Source organism: Saccopteryx bilineata, chromosome 3 (genome assembly GCF_036850765.1).
Source record: "Saccopteryx bilineata isolate mSacBil1 chromosome 3, mSacBil1_pri_phased_curated, whole genome shotgun sequence".
In the NCBI taxonomy this organism is placed as follows: domain Eukaryota; kingdom Metazoa; phylum Chordata; class Mammalia; order Chiroptera; family Emballonuridae; genus Saccopteryx; species Saccopteryx bilineata.
The window spans coordinates 285,232,443-285,250,771 of record NC_089492.1 but is presented as its reverse complement, the minus strand read 5'-3'; the positions used below and the strand labels follow the sequence as shown (position 1 = coordinate 285,250,771).

General features: G+C 53.2%; 1 protein-coding gene across 1 annotated transcript; it reads left to right on the top strand.

Annotated features, from left to right (window-relative positions):
• Positions 1-2,246: 2,246 nt before the first annotated feature.
• AGTRAP (angiotensin II receptor associated protein) lies at positions 2,247-16,010 on the top strand. The gene is made up of 5 exons (XM_066270430.1): positions 2,247-2,391; positions 10,304-10,338; positions 12,036-12,141; positions 12,973-13,168; positions 15,309-16,010. The coding sequence occupies exons 1-5, from the start codon at positions 2,365-2,367 to the stop codon at positions 15,422-15,424; spliced, it is 480 nt and encodes a 159-aa protein (XP_066126527.1). The 5' UTR covers positions 2,247-2,364; the 3' UTR covers positions 15,425-16,010.
• Positions 16,011-18,329: the final 2,319 nt, after the last annotated feature.

The following is an 18,329-nucleotide window of genomic DNA, read 5'->3' as shown; positions in this document are numbered from 1 at the left end:
ATAAGTAATAATCTAATAGCAATATTATAATACCCACCACCTATTGAGGAATTTATCTTTTCTAAGTACTCTGCCAATAACAATAATGAACTATAATTAACTAATCATTAATGATAAAAATATAGCCAACCCTGATTTAGTCTGTCAGGCTCTGTTCTACTTGCTTTTTCATGTATTAACAAACCCCAACAACGCTTTTGGGAAGATACTGTTATTATCCTCATTTTACAGATGAGAAAACGGAAGTACAGAGAGGCAGAGCAACTTGCTCCAGTTCAAACGGTAAGTGGATAAAGCCAGGACTCACACTCCTGTTGCTCTGGTCTGGAGTTGTGCCCCTGTGCTCTAAATCTCAGGAAATCAAGCTAGATTTGGCTGGTCTCTACCGCTCACCAGTTCTCAGTTACAATGACAGGTGCTGTGTTCTCTGCCCTGGGCTGGAGGGCTGCTTCTGCACCTGGGGCTTTAGATTAGGCCAGTGGGCCCTGCAAAAGTCCCTGCACCCACCCAGAAAAATCCTTTGTTTCTGGAGAGAGTATGTGTCTTGATATGATCTCAGGACCCACCCAGGCAGCTCCCAGGTTCCCACATGGATTCTCCCCTCCAGGAAACAAGTTCTCAAATGGACCCCAGGTGACTCTAAAAAATGATAGCTAGTATTCTGCAAATGAAAGTATTCTCTGGTTGTGGGTGAAGGATAGAGTGGGGAGGAGGATGGAGAGAGTGGGAACTGATGTTCCTGTTTGGGGGTGGTCAACAGAGTCTGAGATGCCTGGTGAGACAGACTTTTCTTTCATTGATTTCTTGCATTCGTGGTTAAGGGAGGAAGAGGATATCAACAGAATCAGTCTTCTCCAGTCTTCTTCTTTCTGGAGACAGCTGTGCCCTGTAGGATTCCTGCTGGTCTTCCAGCCAGATTTTTCTAAAACTTTCACTATCTTAACTCGAATTGGTGCCAACCATTGGCCCCTTGTGAATTGAAAATAACAATATCTTATATGTACTGTCCATTTACTAAGTGCCAGTTTATTTTGACAAAAAACTTTATCCTTCACCAAATTTAGTTTGGCTCCTCTGAGTTCCCTTCTTGACTAGGTCTCCACCCGGCCTCTGTGTCCATCCTGTTCTTGCTGGGCCTGCATAGCCCAGTTTTAGCAAGAATCTTTTTTTTTTTTTTTTTCCATTTTTCTGAAGCTGGAAACAGGGAGAGACAGACTCCCGCATGCGCCCGACCGGGATCCACCCAGCACGCCATGGGGGTGCTCTGCCCATCCTGGGCGTCGCCATGTTGCGACCAGAGCCACTCTAGCGCCTGAGGCAGAGGCCACAGAGCCATCCCCAGCGCCCGGGCCATCTTTGCTCCAATGGAGCCTTGGCTGCGGGAGGGGAAGAGAGAGACAGAGAGGAAAGCGCGGCGGAGGGGTGGAGAAGCAAATGGGCGCTTCTCCTGTGTGCCCTGGCCGGGAATCGAACCCGGGTCCTCCGCACGCTAGGCCGACGCTCTACCGCTGAGCCAACCGGCCAGGGCTTAGCAAGAATCTTGACCTTGATGTCTGATCACACACACACACACACACACACACCCCAGTATCTGATCAAGCATTCCCCCGCTCCCCCAGCACACACTTTGATGCCCTAGTCCTTTAAGAGAAATCCTGTCAGGTCAATGTAGCATAGTCCTACCTACCCCTGCCATCTCCCCTTAGTAATTTTCTATCCACTGATCCCCACACTCTGCTGCTTGTCTATAAAACCCCATTTGTTCTTCTGTGTTCATAATTAAGCTTAATTTCTTTCTGCTCTTGCAATCTCTCTAGTGCAACAGTCTTGAATAAAGTCTTCCTTACCATTTTAACGAATGTCAAAATAAATTTTCTTTAACAACATAAATTCATTCATTTATCCTCATAAGGATCCTATGAGGTAGGTCCCCGTAAATGTCTTTACTTTAACACTGGGAAGTAGAAAGGAGAGAGGACGCCCTAAGGAATGAGACACCAGCTGTTGCCACATCTGCAGTTTACACCTGGACACTCCCCCCCTCAAGTTCTCCCGCTGCAGGTGGTCCCATCAGTCCACCTGCTGGGATATTAACCAGACAAACTATTGTGCGCCCTTTGCGACAGAAATCCTGGTGTTGTACAGGCTCCCCGGGGAACTGCGAAAGGTGGCGCGAAGCGTGTGCCGCCGGACACCGTCTCCTAGCAACCCGACAGCGGTCACGTGACCCGACCACGTGGCCGGGAGTTGAGCTGGGGTTGGAGCCCCAGCAGCCGGCCCCGCGGGACTGGCAAGTTTTCTTTCGCAGTTCGCCGACCCCGAGCCTCCGCGCCCGTCGCGCAGGTGCCTTCCGCCTAGGTCGGGATGGAGCTGCCCGCGGTGAACTTAAAGGTGGCGAGGGGCGTGGCGGGGCGGGGGCGGCCTCGCCGCAGGTGGGAGGGCGCGGGGCGGGTCTCCCGAGTGTGTGGGGGCGTATGCTTTTCCGAAGTAGGAGTGGAGAGGCGAGGGGGCCGGGAGTTTGGGAAAGAAGATGGGGAAGGAGGTAGAAGGCGCAGACCCCAGGAGAGAAGGAGGCGGGCAGACAAACCAGGGCAGGGAGTGGGGTGGGCGGAGGGCACTGGAGGCGGTAGGCGAAGGAAAGGGCCCCTCTTTCCCGGACTCAGCCCTTTCCAGCTGGGAGGGTCAGCCCCAGAGGATCGCTTTGGCCTACACGCCCAGAATTCCGGTAGAGGAAGAGGAAGGCGCTGGGGAGGGGCCCACGGAGAGCCGGGGGGGGGGGGGGGGGGGGGGGGGGGGTGTTGGAGCGGGACACCTTCCCTGCACCGAGAGCGAGAAAGAGCGACTAGATCTTTTACCTGGCCTCCCAGCACCGCCTGGTAGCCTCTTTTGTTTACTAAATCAGGTTAAGAAAATTAGATTTCCCAGAGAAGTTTTTTCCAAAATATATAAACCCAGGGTCCAGCCTGACCAGACGGTGGCGCAGTGGATAGAGCTTCGGACTGGGATGCGGAGGACCCAGGTTGGAGACCCCGAGGTCTCCAGCTTGAGCGTGGGCTCATCTGGTTTCAGCAAAGCTCATCAGTTTGGACCCAAGGTCGCTGGCTTGGGCAAGGGGTTACTCCGGCTGCTGAATGCCTGCAGTCAAGGCACATATGAGAAAGCAATCAATGAACAACCAAGGTGTCCCAACCAAAAACTGATGATTGATGCTTCTCATCTCTCTCCGTTCCTGTCTGTCTGTGCCTGTCTATCCCTCTCTCTGACTCTCTCTCTGTCTCTGTAAAAAAAATGAAAATTAAAAAAAAACCCAGGGTTCTTATTTTTAAGAAACATACCGTATTTCCCCATGTATAAGACGCACCTTAATTTTGGGGCCTGAAATTTGAAAAAAAAATGTATTACATAAAGTTATTGAACTCAAGTTTTATTCATCATTAAACAATGAGTGCAAAGACAACAAGCACAAAAAAGTGGGAAATGCAAGTAAAAAAACCTACAACCACTGTATAAGACGCATCCAGTTTTTAGACCCCAAATTGTTAATATTTTAAAGGGTGCTTCTTATACATGGGGACATATGGTAAACTCCAGTAGAAGTTGCTTAAAAGCAGAAAACCCCAACTTTCACACTGTGGGCTTCCTGGGGTGTCTTCGTTGCCTGAGCTCAGCTTCTCAGGAAGCCCTCCACCATTCTCCCTGCCCACCCCCAGCCCGCTGTGCTGTTTGGTTGTGTTGGCAACAGAGAGCAGGAGCTTGGTTAAGAGGCTGTGAACCTTGGACCAAACCTACAGTGGGTCTCGCTGCAGTCAGTCTCCCTTGAGACTATATCCAGGAATAGTCTGACAAATGACAAAGCATTTAGCAGGCAGTCGTGTCTGGTTCTAAAGGAACCCAGGCGATAAATGACTACAAAACAACAGGTCCTGCATTTGTGGGTTATGAAATGTGATCTGTGGATGTATGAGTTCACACAGGCAGACTTCGTAATTATACCGCTTGAGCAAACCTCCTGGTTCCTGTCAACAACTGCTGGAGCAAAGGAATGGGCTTGGGGTGATGTGTTAGCTAAGAAGAAATTTACAGGAGAGCAACTGAGGTCTGTCGGTATCCATACTCATTCTGTTTCCGGCTGGGCACGGTTAATGCCAACTGCCTGTTCTCTGATTAGAGATTTGCCTAAAATAATGCTGAGAGACAATCAGGTGACAGGCAGAGGTGCAGGAATTGAAAGGGGCATCTGTGGTATGCCAGGTTATTTATTTAATCACAGCAACCTTCCAAGAAAGCTGATACTGTCATCTCTTTACAGATAAACAAACCTCGGCTCAGATCAGGTAAATAATCTGCCAAGGTCCCACAGGGATTAAGTGGCAGAATCAGGGTTTGAACCCATCTGGTCAGACTTCAAAGTTGTGTCCTTCCTTGGCCAGTTAGTTAGGGCTGACTTCTGCCTTGGCAGTTCATGTCCATCAGAAGCACTTAGTCTGGTTGAGGCTTTTTTTTTTAGCAACTTTATGGGCCTGACAGGTGTGAGCTGTGGGGCTTTTGGTGCCCAGAATGAAACGGCTAGTCCTTCCCTCGACTTGGGAAATAAGACCCCTGTCTCATAAGGGTCTTAGTTGCTTCTAATCAGAGACATGTAAGTGCTGGGACGCCCTGAGGGACTAGGGTTGTCAGGGATTATAGAGAATAACCAGTTGAATTTGTATTGCAGATCAATAATGGATAATTTTTTAGCATAAGTATATTCCAGGCAATACTTGTGACATACTAACAAAATATCCAGTATCTAAAATTAAAAATTAACTATGTGTTCTGTGTTTTTGTTGTTTAATCTGGCCACCCTATGGAGCGCAGCTGTTGATTCCTTGTTCACAGGTACTTAGATGAGACATTGTTAAATCAGGGCCCCTGGGGAGCTGAGGAAGTGCACCCCTGTGCCCCTGCACTCCCTCCCTATGCCCTCATTTCATATACATGTTGAGCATTGGCCGAATGCCTGCTTGTGCTCAGCCAGATTGGGCAATGGTGCCAGATGAGAAGAAGCAGTAACCCCAGGCCCTTTGCACAAAGGGCAAATGCCCTCTCATGAGGTAGTTACCAAGCTGGAGGAATGATATTGTGACAGGCTTAGAAAGGACTAGGCACCTGACCAGGCGGTGGCGCAGTGGATAGAGCGTCGGACTGGGATGTGGAAGGACCCAGGTTCGAGACCCCAAGGTCGCCAGCTTGAGCATGGGCTCATCTGGCTTGAGCAAAAAGCTCACCAGCTGGCTCGAGCAAGGGGTTACTCGGTCTGCTGAAGGCCCGCGGTCGAGGCACATAAGAGAAGGCAATCAATGAACAACTAATGTATCTCAATGAAAAACTAATGATTGATGCTTCTCATCTCTCTCCATTCCTATCTGTCTCTGTCTCTCCCTCTCTCTGACTTTCTCTCTGTCCCTGTAAAAAATAAATAAATAAATAAACTCAAGACACCTGGGTATCAAGGGCTGGCTGCCTGGTAGGCACTGCGTTGAGTGCTTCACAAACCTCTTCACCTCCCTATACCTCTAGATGCACACAACCCCATGAAACAGGAATAGTGGCCCTAATATACAGAAGAGCAAGCAAGCAGCAGTTCTGAGAGGTCAGGTGATTTGCCCAAGGTCACACAGCTTCTGCATCACAGATCCAGGATCAGACACACATGTTTGGCTCCAATGCTCTTGCAGTCAACCACTGTCTGATTCCGTCTCCTCTCTAGGGTCCCTTAGCCTCGGCCACCCTTGGGGATCTCACTACCTCACGTAGCAGATTGTGTTTGCCTGGGACTGGTAGGAATATATTTCATATATTGACCTGTATGTTGATCTGCCGTCTGTCCACCACCTGTTTGGGAAGTTCTCCACCCCCAATTCTCCACCCACAGGTACCCAATCCCCCACGGGCCCTCTAGTGGCAAAAAAAAGGGTCTAAGTCCAGATCCACATGACCCCTTGGTTTCCCCTTGGCCTTCCCTTCTCCAGGTTAAACCTCGTTTCTACCCACCATCCCTCACTCTTCCAGATCTTGACAGTGTTGCCCAGGCCTTGGGGCCAGACCTGCATTCACGGCCAGGCTTTGCTACTTATTAGCCGTGTGACCTTGGGCAGGTATCTTAACCTCTCTGAGTATCCATTTCCTCACTGTAAAAATAGGATAAAAGTAAACCCTACTCCTAGAGTGATAAGAGAAGGATCCAATGGTCCAGGAGGTGGCATAGCATTACATTTTTATTGACATAAAAACTCAGACCGATAGACTGACTCTGAGATTTGCATCTGGGCTCTCTTGTTTCTGAGTCTTACGGTTTGGGCTAATTTACTTCATCTCTCACAGTCCCAGTTTCTTCATTAGTAAAATGGGATTACTACTCCCCCATACAGTTGCAAGGGTGACATGGGTCAAGTGTTCTGGGCAGCGGAGGCACGTGGCAGGCAGATCCTCGTCAGTAATAGCAGGAGTTGTGTTGTTAATGCTGTTCGCAGCCGCCTGCCCCACACAGGTACTTGTGATTATGAAGTGGATACATACAGGGACTTGTCTCTGCTGTTGAGTCCCCTGCCCCCCCACCCCCCGTGGGACACACAGGGGAGAGGCATCGCCTCCATTTCACAGAGAAGCTACCTGGGGCTCAGACACAAAGGGGCCTGATCCCTGGACCAGAACCTGGGCCTCCAGTTCCTATTCCAGCATCCTGCGACCCCCTGCTACCTTGGCTCCTGTCCTCCCTGGTCTTCTGAAACACCGATGACACCCTCTAGAAAAGAGCTGGGCAGCCCCTGTGTGAAGCATCCAGGAGCTCAGGTCTGTCCGCCCCCTCGCCCAGCCAGGAGACTTGGCTGCCCAGGCACATTCTCAGATCCTGGCCCCTCCCTCCCCCATTCTCTGTAGCGGTACCTGAGCATTTCAGGTGTCCCCCTGGTTAATGGAGACCTCCCCCAGTGCCAGAAGATAGTTCTTTTGTTCTGAGATGAGTCACTGTTCTCCAGGGCTGCAGGGAAGGGCAGGGCCCTTTGGCCAGGTTTCTTGTTGGAGATGATCTGGATATAGAGCTGGGTGGGTGTCCTTTCCCATTACAGAGATGGGGAAATTGAGAAAGAGAAGGCTTAGTCTTCTTTTCCCCAGGGCTTAAGAGAAGTAGTCAGATAGTGCTAAGTTTCTGAAGTGCCTGACCTGTGGTGGCACAGCGGATAGGGCTTCAATGTGGAATGCTGAGGTTGCAGGTTCAAAACCCCAGGCTTGCCTGGTCGAGGCACATAGGAGTGGCAACTGCTATAGGTTGATGCTTCCCACTCCCCCCCCTCCTCTCTCTAAAAATCAATGAATAAAATCTTTAAAAAAAAAAGATGATGTCATACAGAGGTGACTGTGTATCTTTTGAGGATCTGCAATATTTCTAGGTTACGCTCTTCCCAAAAGAGGTGGCATAGTTTTAAACCCTAGCCAGGTTCTCATTCCGTCTCACAGGCCTTTCCCTCTCTAGGAAGAATCTTGATGTCACAGGTAACACAGAGTGACTTCCCCGCAGGCTTCCCTGTGGCTCACCTTTCACCTCACATGGGGCCATTTGTTAAAGACCTATTGTGTGCACCATCTAGACCTAGAAGCCAGAGCACAGGGACCGGCTCTGAAACAAGCCAGCAGCAGGAAGGATGTGGGGTTGATTTTCAGGGGGAAGGTGGTGGTGGGAGCTGCCTCGCCTGTGCCTCCTTCCTCCATGCCTTCTCTTAGTCTCAGAGCCAGACACCCGTACAGCTGTGGCTTGCCACATGGTGTGGCATTTGGCAGGTCCCCTCTGTGGGCAGCAGTTCCTGTTAGACCTAGGGGACAGTGGTTGGCTCTTAAGATAAAGGTCAGAATTCTTACGCCCCTGAGGCCCAACCCTGACCACCCCCAGCTTCCTGTGCCTCCCCCACTCTCCTCTTATCTTCTACTCACATTGGCTTCTTTTTAGTTTCCAGAATGTTCAAGGTTCCCTTCTGCTTGAAATGCTCTTTTCTGGCTGCCCCTACTTAACTCCCTGCTCACTATTCTCATTTTGGCTCTCCTGTTGTGGAATGAGGTTTCTTTCCCATCGCTGTTACTTTCCTTCAGAACAGGGGTCTCGTTGGATCCCTCATTCCTAGATTGTGGGATTAGTGAGTGTCTCCTGCTCAGGAGGGCCGGGCAGGACAGGGCAGGGCCACATCTGCTCTGCTCACCATTGAATATAAGCAGGTATTAGGCATGTTGGGCTAAACCAGTAAATGTTTTAAGAAACTTAGATGACTTCTTTTAAGCCTCTGGCGAAAGAAAACCATGGAAGACTAAGCCTTTCCTGCCTCAGTTTCCCCATCTTTGTAATGGGGGAGCACATTCACACAGGCCCAGAGAGCCTAATGGTCAGATGACACCTGGCTAACAGTGGGGTTTGAATCCTGGCTCTCCTGCAGACCAGCTGTGACCTTGAGCAGGTTACTTACCTCTGAGCCTCAGTTTTCTCACCATGAAATGGTGCCTCAGAGGATTTTAAGGCTTAAAGGAGTTCGTGTACAGGAAGTACTTAGGATGGTGCCTGACCCCTAGGAAGTGCTCAAGAATGCACAAAGATAGATGATCGTGACGATTCCTTCTAGAGCTGGCCTGTGATGTACAGACCCAGCTCTTTCAAAGTCTCCGGCTCTTCTTAGAGTCGGGCGCAGCAGTCCTTACCAAATTCCTTTCCTAGTCTTCTGAGTTTTTGGGCCGTGGAGTCAGGCCTCTTCTGGTTCACGGGCAGGGGACACTGGGGTGAAGATGGGGTGTCCCCACCATCTGCTCCGGATTTCACCTCCCCCCACGTGTGGAAGATGTCCATGTTTGTTGCCAGCCCTGTGGATCTTCCAGCTGCAGCCCCCGGCCTCCAGCGTGAAGGTTGGGAGCCCTGGTTCTGGAGTCAGATGGACAGTTTAATCCTAGCGTTTCTGCTTGCCATTGGTGGGATCTCGATCAGCTTCCTCCTACTCTGGGCCCCGCTGTCTCATCTGCAGAATGGGACTGATAGCAGCATCTGTTCCAGAGGCTGCAGTGAGGCCCAGAAAAGGTGGCATGGGGCATTTGACACAGGGCCTGGCACATAATTGGTGTGCAATAAATAGTGACTCTTCTAGAAATGCCTTTCCTCCTCAGCCAGACTTCTTTGTTGCAGGTGACAACCTCTCTTTTCATTCTTTCAACAGACTAGAAACCTGGGTCAGTCACTGCAAATCCATGCCGGGTCCTCCCTGGCTCCCTGGTCCCTGCATGTGCCCTGCTGCAGGCCCTTGGCCTGCCACTCTTCCAGCTGGACCCCTCCTCGGGCTCTGAGTGATCTCCCTCAAGGGCCCCGGGGGGGCTCCTGGGCTCCCCCAGCCTCAGTGCCATCCACACCCCCTCAGTCACTGCCCCATCTTCCCCCTGCTCAGGGCTCTGAGACCTGCCTCCCGGCCTGTGCTTCCGTGTGCCTGCCTGCTCTGGGACTCTTCACGTCCCTCCTGTTCCCTGGTTGACCCTTGCCCACCTGTAGCAGCAGCACCAGGGTTCCTTCCTCCTGTGGGAGCTCCGGCTGACAGCTGCCCTGCCCTCCATAGCGCCTGCACCTTCTTTGTTTGCTTTCCCATCAGCCTTTCTGATGTGTGGGAGTAGATGGAGACCAGTTCCCATCGAGAGGATTGTTACTCTCAGGACATATGGGACAATAGAAAGGGTGGACTATTACAGAAATCTAGAAAAAAGCCAGAGGAATGTTTTTCCCTTAACATCAATCATACCGAGTTGCTTCCTTGTAGTAGAGCCTCCGGTGACTTTCCCTCAGCGCACTCAGGATGATGTCCACGCTCCTTACCGAGGCCCCAAAGGCCCCAGCACCCAGCTGCGCCCCCACTCTGCCCCACACAACACCCTGCTCCAGCGTCCCAAGCAGTCAGCCTCTCTGAGCTCCCACCACCACCCCTGGCCACTTCCCACCAAGGTCTCCTCCCATTCCAGAGCAGATTCCCTGCTGCTCATAGGAGCCTCCAGCCTTTGGAAGCAGGAAGGGGTGTGGGTGTCAGCTGTCCCAAGGGACTAGGGAGCGGTGATATGGCAGTGTCCCCTGGCCTGGCTTCTTCTCTTTCCCCAGCCCTGGCTTACTCACCATTGCTGCTGTTTCCTTTCAGCCGACATGTATGAAGCCCTCTTAGGTGCTAGGCAGAGGCCTCCTGTGTCTTCTGGCTCCCGTGGGCTTCCCCACCCTCGACATTTACAGATCTCTTCCCCTCACCCCCACTTTGTGCCGCAGGTGATCATCCTGGTTCACTGGCTGCTGACAACCTGGTAAGTGACTCCACAGGTGTCTGCTTCTGGGCCCACCTGTCCCCCAGCCACTTCCAGATGGAAGAGCACCTTTGTCAAGCAGATCATCAGCAGACTCCCCACATCCTAAGAGTGCTGGTGGGGCAGACAGTTCCCAGAGCCGTCGCCATCACTGTCTCCTAGGAGCTTTGAGCCTTCATCCCAGGTGGCAAGGTCAAATACAGATTTCTCAGTCACACTCCCCTAGCTTCTGGGTTGGTGAGTCTGGGCTGTGGCCCCAGCACTTGCTTTCTTAAAACCCCCAAACAAGGCCCTGGCCGGTTGGCTCAGCGGTAGAGCGTCGGCCTGGTGTGCAGGAGTCCCAGGTTCGATTCCCGGCCAGGGCACACAGGAGAAGCACCCATTTGCTTCTCCACCCCTCCCCCTCTCCTTCCTCTCTGTCTCTCTCTTCCCCTCCTGCAGCCGAGGCTCCATTGGAGCAAGGATGGCCCGGGCGCTGGGGATGGCTCTGTGGCCTCTGCCTCAGGTGTTAGAATGGCTCTGAATGCAGCAGAGCGACGCCCCAGAGGGGCAGAACATCGCCCCCTGGTGGGCATGCCGGGTGGATCCTGGTCGGGCGCATGCGGAAGTCTGTCTGACTGCCTCCCCGTTTCCAGCTTCTGAAAAATGAAAAAAAAAAAAAGAAAAAAAAAAACAACCCCAAACAAGATTACCCAAAGACTATTGAGCCCAGTTGCATCCTACACAACTGCTTTGCATGTGTTCTCTGGATGGTACACTTTAGTGAATGTTATTTAAGTGTTTGAAGTGTCTCACTTCAGGCTGGGCAGTTGAGGCCTAGTGAAAATGGTGGATAAGAGCATGGCCTCTTGAGTCAGATGGCCTGAGTTTAAATCCCAGCTCCTCCATTTAGCAGCTGTGGGATCTTGGGCAGGTTACTTGACCTCTCTGGGCTTCAGTTTCCTCGTGTGTAAAATTAAGGTAATAACAGTGCTTCCTTCCTAGAGTTAATACAAATGCACATGCATGAGTTAATTTAAAACATTTAGAAACGTGCCAGATACTCGCAAGAACTCCGTGTTCATTATTATTTTCATTGTGTTGACAAATAAATAAACATATCAGTTAGTAGCAATACCCTGACAAATAAAATAGGATGGGCATTGTGTTAGAAAGCGATGCGGCGGCATTTGAAATTGGGTGGTCAGGGAAGGAGTCGGAGTTAACACTTGAGCTGAGATTGAAGTGACAAAAAGGGGCCAGATGTTCAGGGTAGAGGGAGTAAGAGGGGTGGGGGCTGTGTCACGGCACCTCCCACAGGACCCCTGAGGCCATGGGGAAGAGTCTGTTTTATTTCAAGTGGGACAGGAAACTGTTGAAGGACATTTAGCAGAGGAGTGATGTCCCCAGATTAACATGACTGGTTGCTATTTAAAGAATGGCCTGGAAGTAAGGAGACCAGTGGGGAGGCTGGGCCTGTAAATCCTGGCAGGAGAGGGTGGTGGTTGGGACCTGAAGGAATCCATTTTGGAAGTAGAGCCGATGGGATTTTGCTGACGTTCCTGGCTCACAGCTGGGGAACAAGTGGCCTGGCAGACTCTGGCCTCTTCTCAGAGGGTCCCTGAGACCCTGGAGCTCGAGGGAGGTGATCTGTGAGAGGGGGTGGGCCCCTGAGGGGCAGTCACCTGCCAACATGACGTAGGTGCCTCTTCCTGCAGGGGCTGCCTTGAGTTCTCAAACTCCTATGCCTGGGCTAACTTCACCATCCTGGCCTTGGGCGTGTGGGCTGTCGCTCAGCGGGATTCCCTCGATGCCATAAGCATGGTGAGCCGGGGAAGCCATGCAGGGACCTGACTTCAGGATGACCCGGGGCCCCTGCTCTGTGTTCCCCTTACCTGTCCCAATCTTCTGTATGTTCCTTGAGCCCCCATTTTCCATTTTCTGAGCCTTGCAGATAAGCCCGCCTGGGCTGCAGCCCAGGTTCGTGTTCATTAGCCTGGCCTGCCTCTCTGCGTGCCTAGCTCAGAGGCCGAAGTCTGCTCATTGTCCTGCCCCGGAAAGGCATGGGTGGGTCCCACCAGTGCCCCAGATTGGCCACTCCCCGAGGGCAGTGGAACATGTACTCAATAAGCACCCTGCCTCTTTTAGGAGGGAGGGACTTGGCTGAGAGACTCGCAGAGAGAGAGCCCCACTACTTGGTGAGGACAGAGTGGACACAGCCCAGCTAAGCTGTCCCTCTGCAGGGGTGTTCCAACATCCACTAAGCCCTTAAGGGTGGTGGCTGGGGCCTCAGGATAACTGAGGAGGGATTTCCGTGGTGGTGGGGACAGAGTGAGTAAACTCTGCAGTACCTTTCATCTTGGAGGTTCTAGAACAATGTTGGGCCTGCTCATAGCCTCCAAGGGCCCTGGTGGAGCTGGCAGGCTGGGTCTGGACCTCAGGGAGTCCCTGTTCCATCCCAGTAATCCCGTTGGGCGTCTGGTCCACAGGGTCCCGCCTGCTGGCTGGTTCTGTTTTCCAGCAAACCCTAAGGGCACCATTGGGCTCAAATGTAGCTTCCAGTCTGGTATATATGGCGGAGAAGCACGGGGTATGACTGTCAGTGTGCTCGTAAACTCTGGTCACACCTGGGCCCTGTGCCGGCCTGTCTTGCAGTTTCTCGGTGGCTTGGTGGCCACCATCCTCCTGGACATCATCTACATCGGCATCTTCTACCCACAAGGCAAACTCACGGACACAAATCGCTTTGGCGCCGGCATGGCCATCCTCAGCCTGCTCCTCAAGCCCTTCTCCTGCGGCCTGGTCTACCACATGTACCGGGAGCGCGGGGGCGAGTTCCTGCTCCACGTGGGTGAGGCTGCCCCTCTGGCCGGCTCCCAACCCCCACCAGCCGGCCAGGTGCCGGCACTGCGTCTCCCAGTCTCCTCCAGCTCTGCCTTGCCAGCTACACCAGGAGGGGCTTGACATGTGCACTGTGTGCTGGGCTAGAAGGTGTGCCTGGTCCCGGCTGCAGGAGTTCCGCATTCCCCCAGCTGTTCCAGCCTGGTGTGACCTTTCCCTGGCATCAGGCTGTGAGCACAGTTGGGGGTGGTGGCCAGGACCCCACCTGAGCTCAAGCTGGGGGGTGATGTGATCCCACAGGCAGCCCTGGGCAGTCTGCAACCTGAGGCTTGAAGGCACCTGCAGGGCCACCCTCTCCCCTCAGCTCCCGACCCCATTCCTGGAGCCCCCGCTCCTGCCCCTGAGGTCTGGTTGGCCAGGGAGAGATGGTGCCAGCATGGCTGGGAGCCTCAGCTGAGGATGGCACGGAACCAAGGCGCCCACCGTGCCGGCGGCTCTCTGGCCTTAGCCCTGCTCCTTACCATGTGGCCTCGTGTTCTGTCTGAGATGCAGCGCTTATGGTGGCCGAGCCTTTTCCTTGCTCTCTCTGACACGTTCTCATTTCCTTTTATTTTTTATTTTATTTTTAGCGGGAGAAGAAAAACATTGACTTGTTGTTCCACTTACTTATGCATTCATTGGTTGATTCTTGTATGTGCCCCAACTGGGGACTGAACCTACAACCTTGGTGTATTAGGACGACACCCTAAGTGGGGATAGGTGGGTGGGGATAGGTGGGTGTGGGCTTCTACCTTTCACCTTTGAGCAGAGGCCCAGGGTGACCTGTGATCCTCCTAGGGGAGCAACAAGGCCAGGAGCTGGAGTGGCACCTGCCTGGGCCAACCTCAGCACTGCCTGGGCCTGCCCTGGGGTTAGGGGGAGCCAGTGACATTCCTCCCATTGGATAGATGGGGAAACTGAGGCCCAGAGCCCTTGGGACTTATTCAGGATCTTAGGACAAATGAGCAGAGTAGGGATAGGCATGCAGGGTCTGGGCACGGAGAGCCCCGCCACCCGCCTTGTACCCCAGCCCCAGCTGTCTGGGCTCTGCAGTTGCCCGGCGCTGGGCCTCTAGACAGAGCTAACTGGTGCACTGTAAGAATTTTTAAAACATGCAGTACCTGACTCTTCAGTCAGAGGCACTGACCTCTTTTCCCTTAGATTATCAAATAAAAAAATGACGGCAGCCAACACAACAATAGCTGTGCGGTATGAATGAATCAAAATTACATTTAAATTCTTTTGTCAGATCGGCAAAAAATATATTTTTTGGTGGGCTGCAGAATTTTAGTAATTAGTTTATGTGTATAGTAAGATGAAAAAGTTGAAGGTCGCTGGGAGAGAGTAACAGTGTCCATCCTGCCTGGGCTGGGAGCTGGAGGGGAGTGTGGGCCCCGGCCGGATGGCCCTGCGCCCAGACTCCTGAGCACACCGCTCGGGAAGCGCTGAGACACGGGCTCAGCCCCAGCTCTGGGGTCTGCGGGCTGCGTTTGAGTCCTAGTCCTCAGCTTGGAGCTGTGTAATCTCAGACAACTGAGTTCTTCTCTCTGACCCTCAGTTTCCTTACCTATAAAGTGGCAACAATAAAAATACCTTCTCTGGGCCCTGGCCGGTTGGCTCAGTGGTAGATCGTCGGCCTGGCGTGCAGAAGTCCCGGGTTCGATTCCTGGCCAGGGCACATAGGAGAAGCGCCCATCTGCTTCTCCACCCTTCCCCCTCTCCTTCCTCTCTGTCTCTCTCTTCCCCTCCTGGAGCGAGGCTTCATTGGAGCAAAGATGGCCCGGGCGCTGGGGATGGCTCCTTGGCCTCTGCCCCAGGCACTAGAGTGGCTCTGATGGCAACAGAGCGAAGCCCCGGAGGGGCAGAGCATCGCCCCCTGGTGGGCGTGCCCGGTGGATCCCAGTTGTATGTAAGGTTATGGGAGGAATAGACAAACAAGAACGTGCAAAGGGCTTGGTGCCTGGGGCTGTGGCTACCGCTCCTGTCCTGGGAGCCAGGACACCAGCTCTGGCTGCCTGGTGGCGGATGGAGTGGATATCGGTTGGAATTCCATGGAATGTCCTAAGGCCTCACCTTTCCTTTTTCCTTTCTCTCCAACTCCGTGCCCCTAGGCTTCCTGGGACCTCCACAGCAGCGCAGTGCCTACCAGACCATCGACTCACCAGAGGCGCCCGCAGACCTTTATGCCAGCCCGGAGGGCAAGGGCTACACCCCACAGGGGTACTGAAGCCAACCCAGCTGCACCTTGCCCCTGCTTAGCGGCCAGAACGACAAAATATAGGGGAGGTCTGGTCAGCGTGGCCTTCCTTGTGCCCTGGACGTTGTTCTAGGGCTGCACCTGACCCCCCTTTCTTGGACCTAACATGGAATGTGCCTCCCATTCCCATCTCAGCCCTGTCCCAAGCTCCCTGAGGCCTCCAAGTACCCCACTGGTCCCCACTGCACCCCTTCCAGGTACCACACTGGTCCCAGGCTGGTCACTTTCCTCACCTCTACCCACGGCTGCGCTGTGCAGACCCCAGGCCAAGCCACTCCTGAGCCAGGCAGAGTCCAGCCTCAGGACCAGCGATGGCCCCAGCCAGGGCTCCCCCACCATTTGCCAAGCCCTCCCGCAGAAGGTCGGTGAGCTTCGGGGTGTGCTCCGCCCCAGGAACAGTCTGGCATGGGGATGAAGTCCTTGTGCTTCTCATACCTGGTCATTTGGTCCTGGGAACCTGGGGCTGGAGGCAGGAGGTGTCTGCTCCACCTGAGACCCACCATGGCCCCCAGCTGCCCCTTTCCCAGCCGTGGCATTAAAGTTTGGGAGTTCTGTAGCTGGGTGTGTATTGAGCCATGTTTAATATCCCAGCTTGGCTGGGCCTAGGCCTGCCATTCCTGGGAAGGATTCTTCTGTGAGTCCCCAGGGCACCTGGGCTTAGCTGCTTGTACTGTTGAGGCAGGAGGTGGCAGGGGCTCAGGACCAGCTGGGCCTGCCATGCTGAGCCCCCAGCAGAGGACGCTACTATTTCGTGTGGCACATGGATGTCTGTTTCTCTGAATCAGATGGCTCAGGTTTGAATCTTGTTCTGCCACTGACTGGCTGTGTGTCCTCGGGCAGCTTAGCCTCTCTGACCTCCGTGTCTCCTGGACAAGAACAAATGCCGGCTGAAGGGTGATGCTGCACGCAGAAGGGCTCCAGTGGCAGCAGAGCTTTAGTGGGTTTGTCCTGAGCCTGTGATGATGTTGGGTCAGGGGACGACAGGCGGGCGACCTCCTCCTGGCTGACCCTGTGTCTAGGCCTCAGAGTTGACTGAACAGACACCTATCCAGAAACTGTGAGGGTCCCTTGGCCAGGACCCCACCCAACTTTGATTGGGATGGGCACTGACCACTGGGCCCCAGGTGTCCGGCCCATCTTGGCTTGTCCTCAGTGGGAAGAGGTCAGGACCTGGTGCGCAGCCCGCCCATTCTCCTGTCTGCATCTGTTCCAGCAGCAGACCCAGTGCTCCGTCTGTGGCCAGGAGCCCTAGAAGAAGGGAACATGGCCTTTGGGAAGGGACTTTGGCTCTGGGGCCAAGGGATGCTGAGTGCGGCAGCCTGGCAGACAGGAAATGGCCTCACTTTTGGGGACGGACAGACAGACAAGCCATGGTACCTTCAATCTACTGAATTTACTGTTGGCAGTACAAGTGAATAAACAGGGTTTGTCTCTGTTGACATTGACCCTTCCCCCCCAATGTGAATAGAAAAGACTGTACAATGGCAATTTGCGATAGGACAGCATTAGTGTGAATTTAAAAATCTCATAGTAATACCATGTATTTTTCTTGGAATGTAGATGTGATAAAATATAAGAGTGGGAACCAAAGGACCCACGTCATGTTCATGACTGTGGTGGCCTTGGGTAGGGAAGGGGTGCAGCCTGACAAGAATGGGACTAAACCTGAGTTCCTGGCACGTGGGAGGCTTGCAGACTGTGTTCCTGCATCTATGCTCTGAACACGTCAGGTTTCCAAAGGCGAGGGAGGAGCCATGGGGGACAGATTAATAGAGGCTGTGCCAAGCAGAGGGTATAGTATACTCAGAGACCCCAGTTCTTCCTAGTCATAGAGCCCCACTGGTCAGATCTTTGGGGAGGGGGCAGAGAAAGGCTCCTGTCTTAAGGGCTGTCCCCAGAAACACCCTAAGACCATGATGGCGAACCTTTTTATAAAAACCGCCCACTTTTGCAGTGCTGGTCAACCTGGTCACTGATGGGCAGTAGGGGAGCAACCATATGGCTGGAATGCCCACTAGTGGATGGGAGGGACCATGTTTTTATAAAACATGGTTCGCCATCAGGGCCCTAAGATGAAGTATGTGACTTGGTGCAAAGCAAGGGAGCTGTGCTTTCTTATTAGCCAAGGGCTGCTGTGGGACTTAAACTTCCAGGCTACTCAGGCTCCCTGACCATGGGGGCAAAGTGGCATCAGAAGCCTGAGCACCATCCTGTGAAGTGAGGGTCATCAGAGGCACGCAGAATCTGCGGGGACCGGCAGTGTCGCTTCCCCTTTCCACATAGCAGGTCTCATAGGGGGAGCTAACATTCATTCAACAAACAATCAAGAGCCTATGGGAACTAGGCAATGTTCTGGGTGCTGAAGATACCACAGTGGTACCTGGGAGAGTCCATCTCACATGAGATGGAATAGTGCCCAGCATGCTGGGGGCACTGCCAAGAGGCCAGTGTGGCTGGAATCGAGGGGAGGGGAAAGGAATGAGGTCAGGAAGGCATCAGGGGCCCAGTGGTACAGGGTGGTAGGTCATTTGGAGAATTTTGGCTTTTCTGAGATGGGCAGGATTGGACATGGTCTGACTTACACTCTGAAAGGACAGTGTTGGTGGCTTGGGCCGGGAGGTGGAGGTGGGGTGATGACAAGTGGTCATGTGGAACAGAACACTATGCCCCGGTTGTCAGTCTCAGTGGGCAGACTCAGATCCTGCTGCCCACTGAGTCTTGGTGGTGGAGGAGCCAAGGGGAGTGTACCACGCTGGATGGGCAATGCTTTACTCACCGAGAGGAGACAGCAAGATCAGCTTCGGTAGTGGGCATCCATCCCCCAAAGCCAGCAGACCTTCCCCAGGCATCAGACTTGGGAAAATTTGCTTACTCT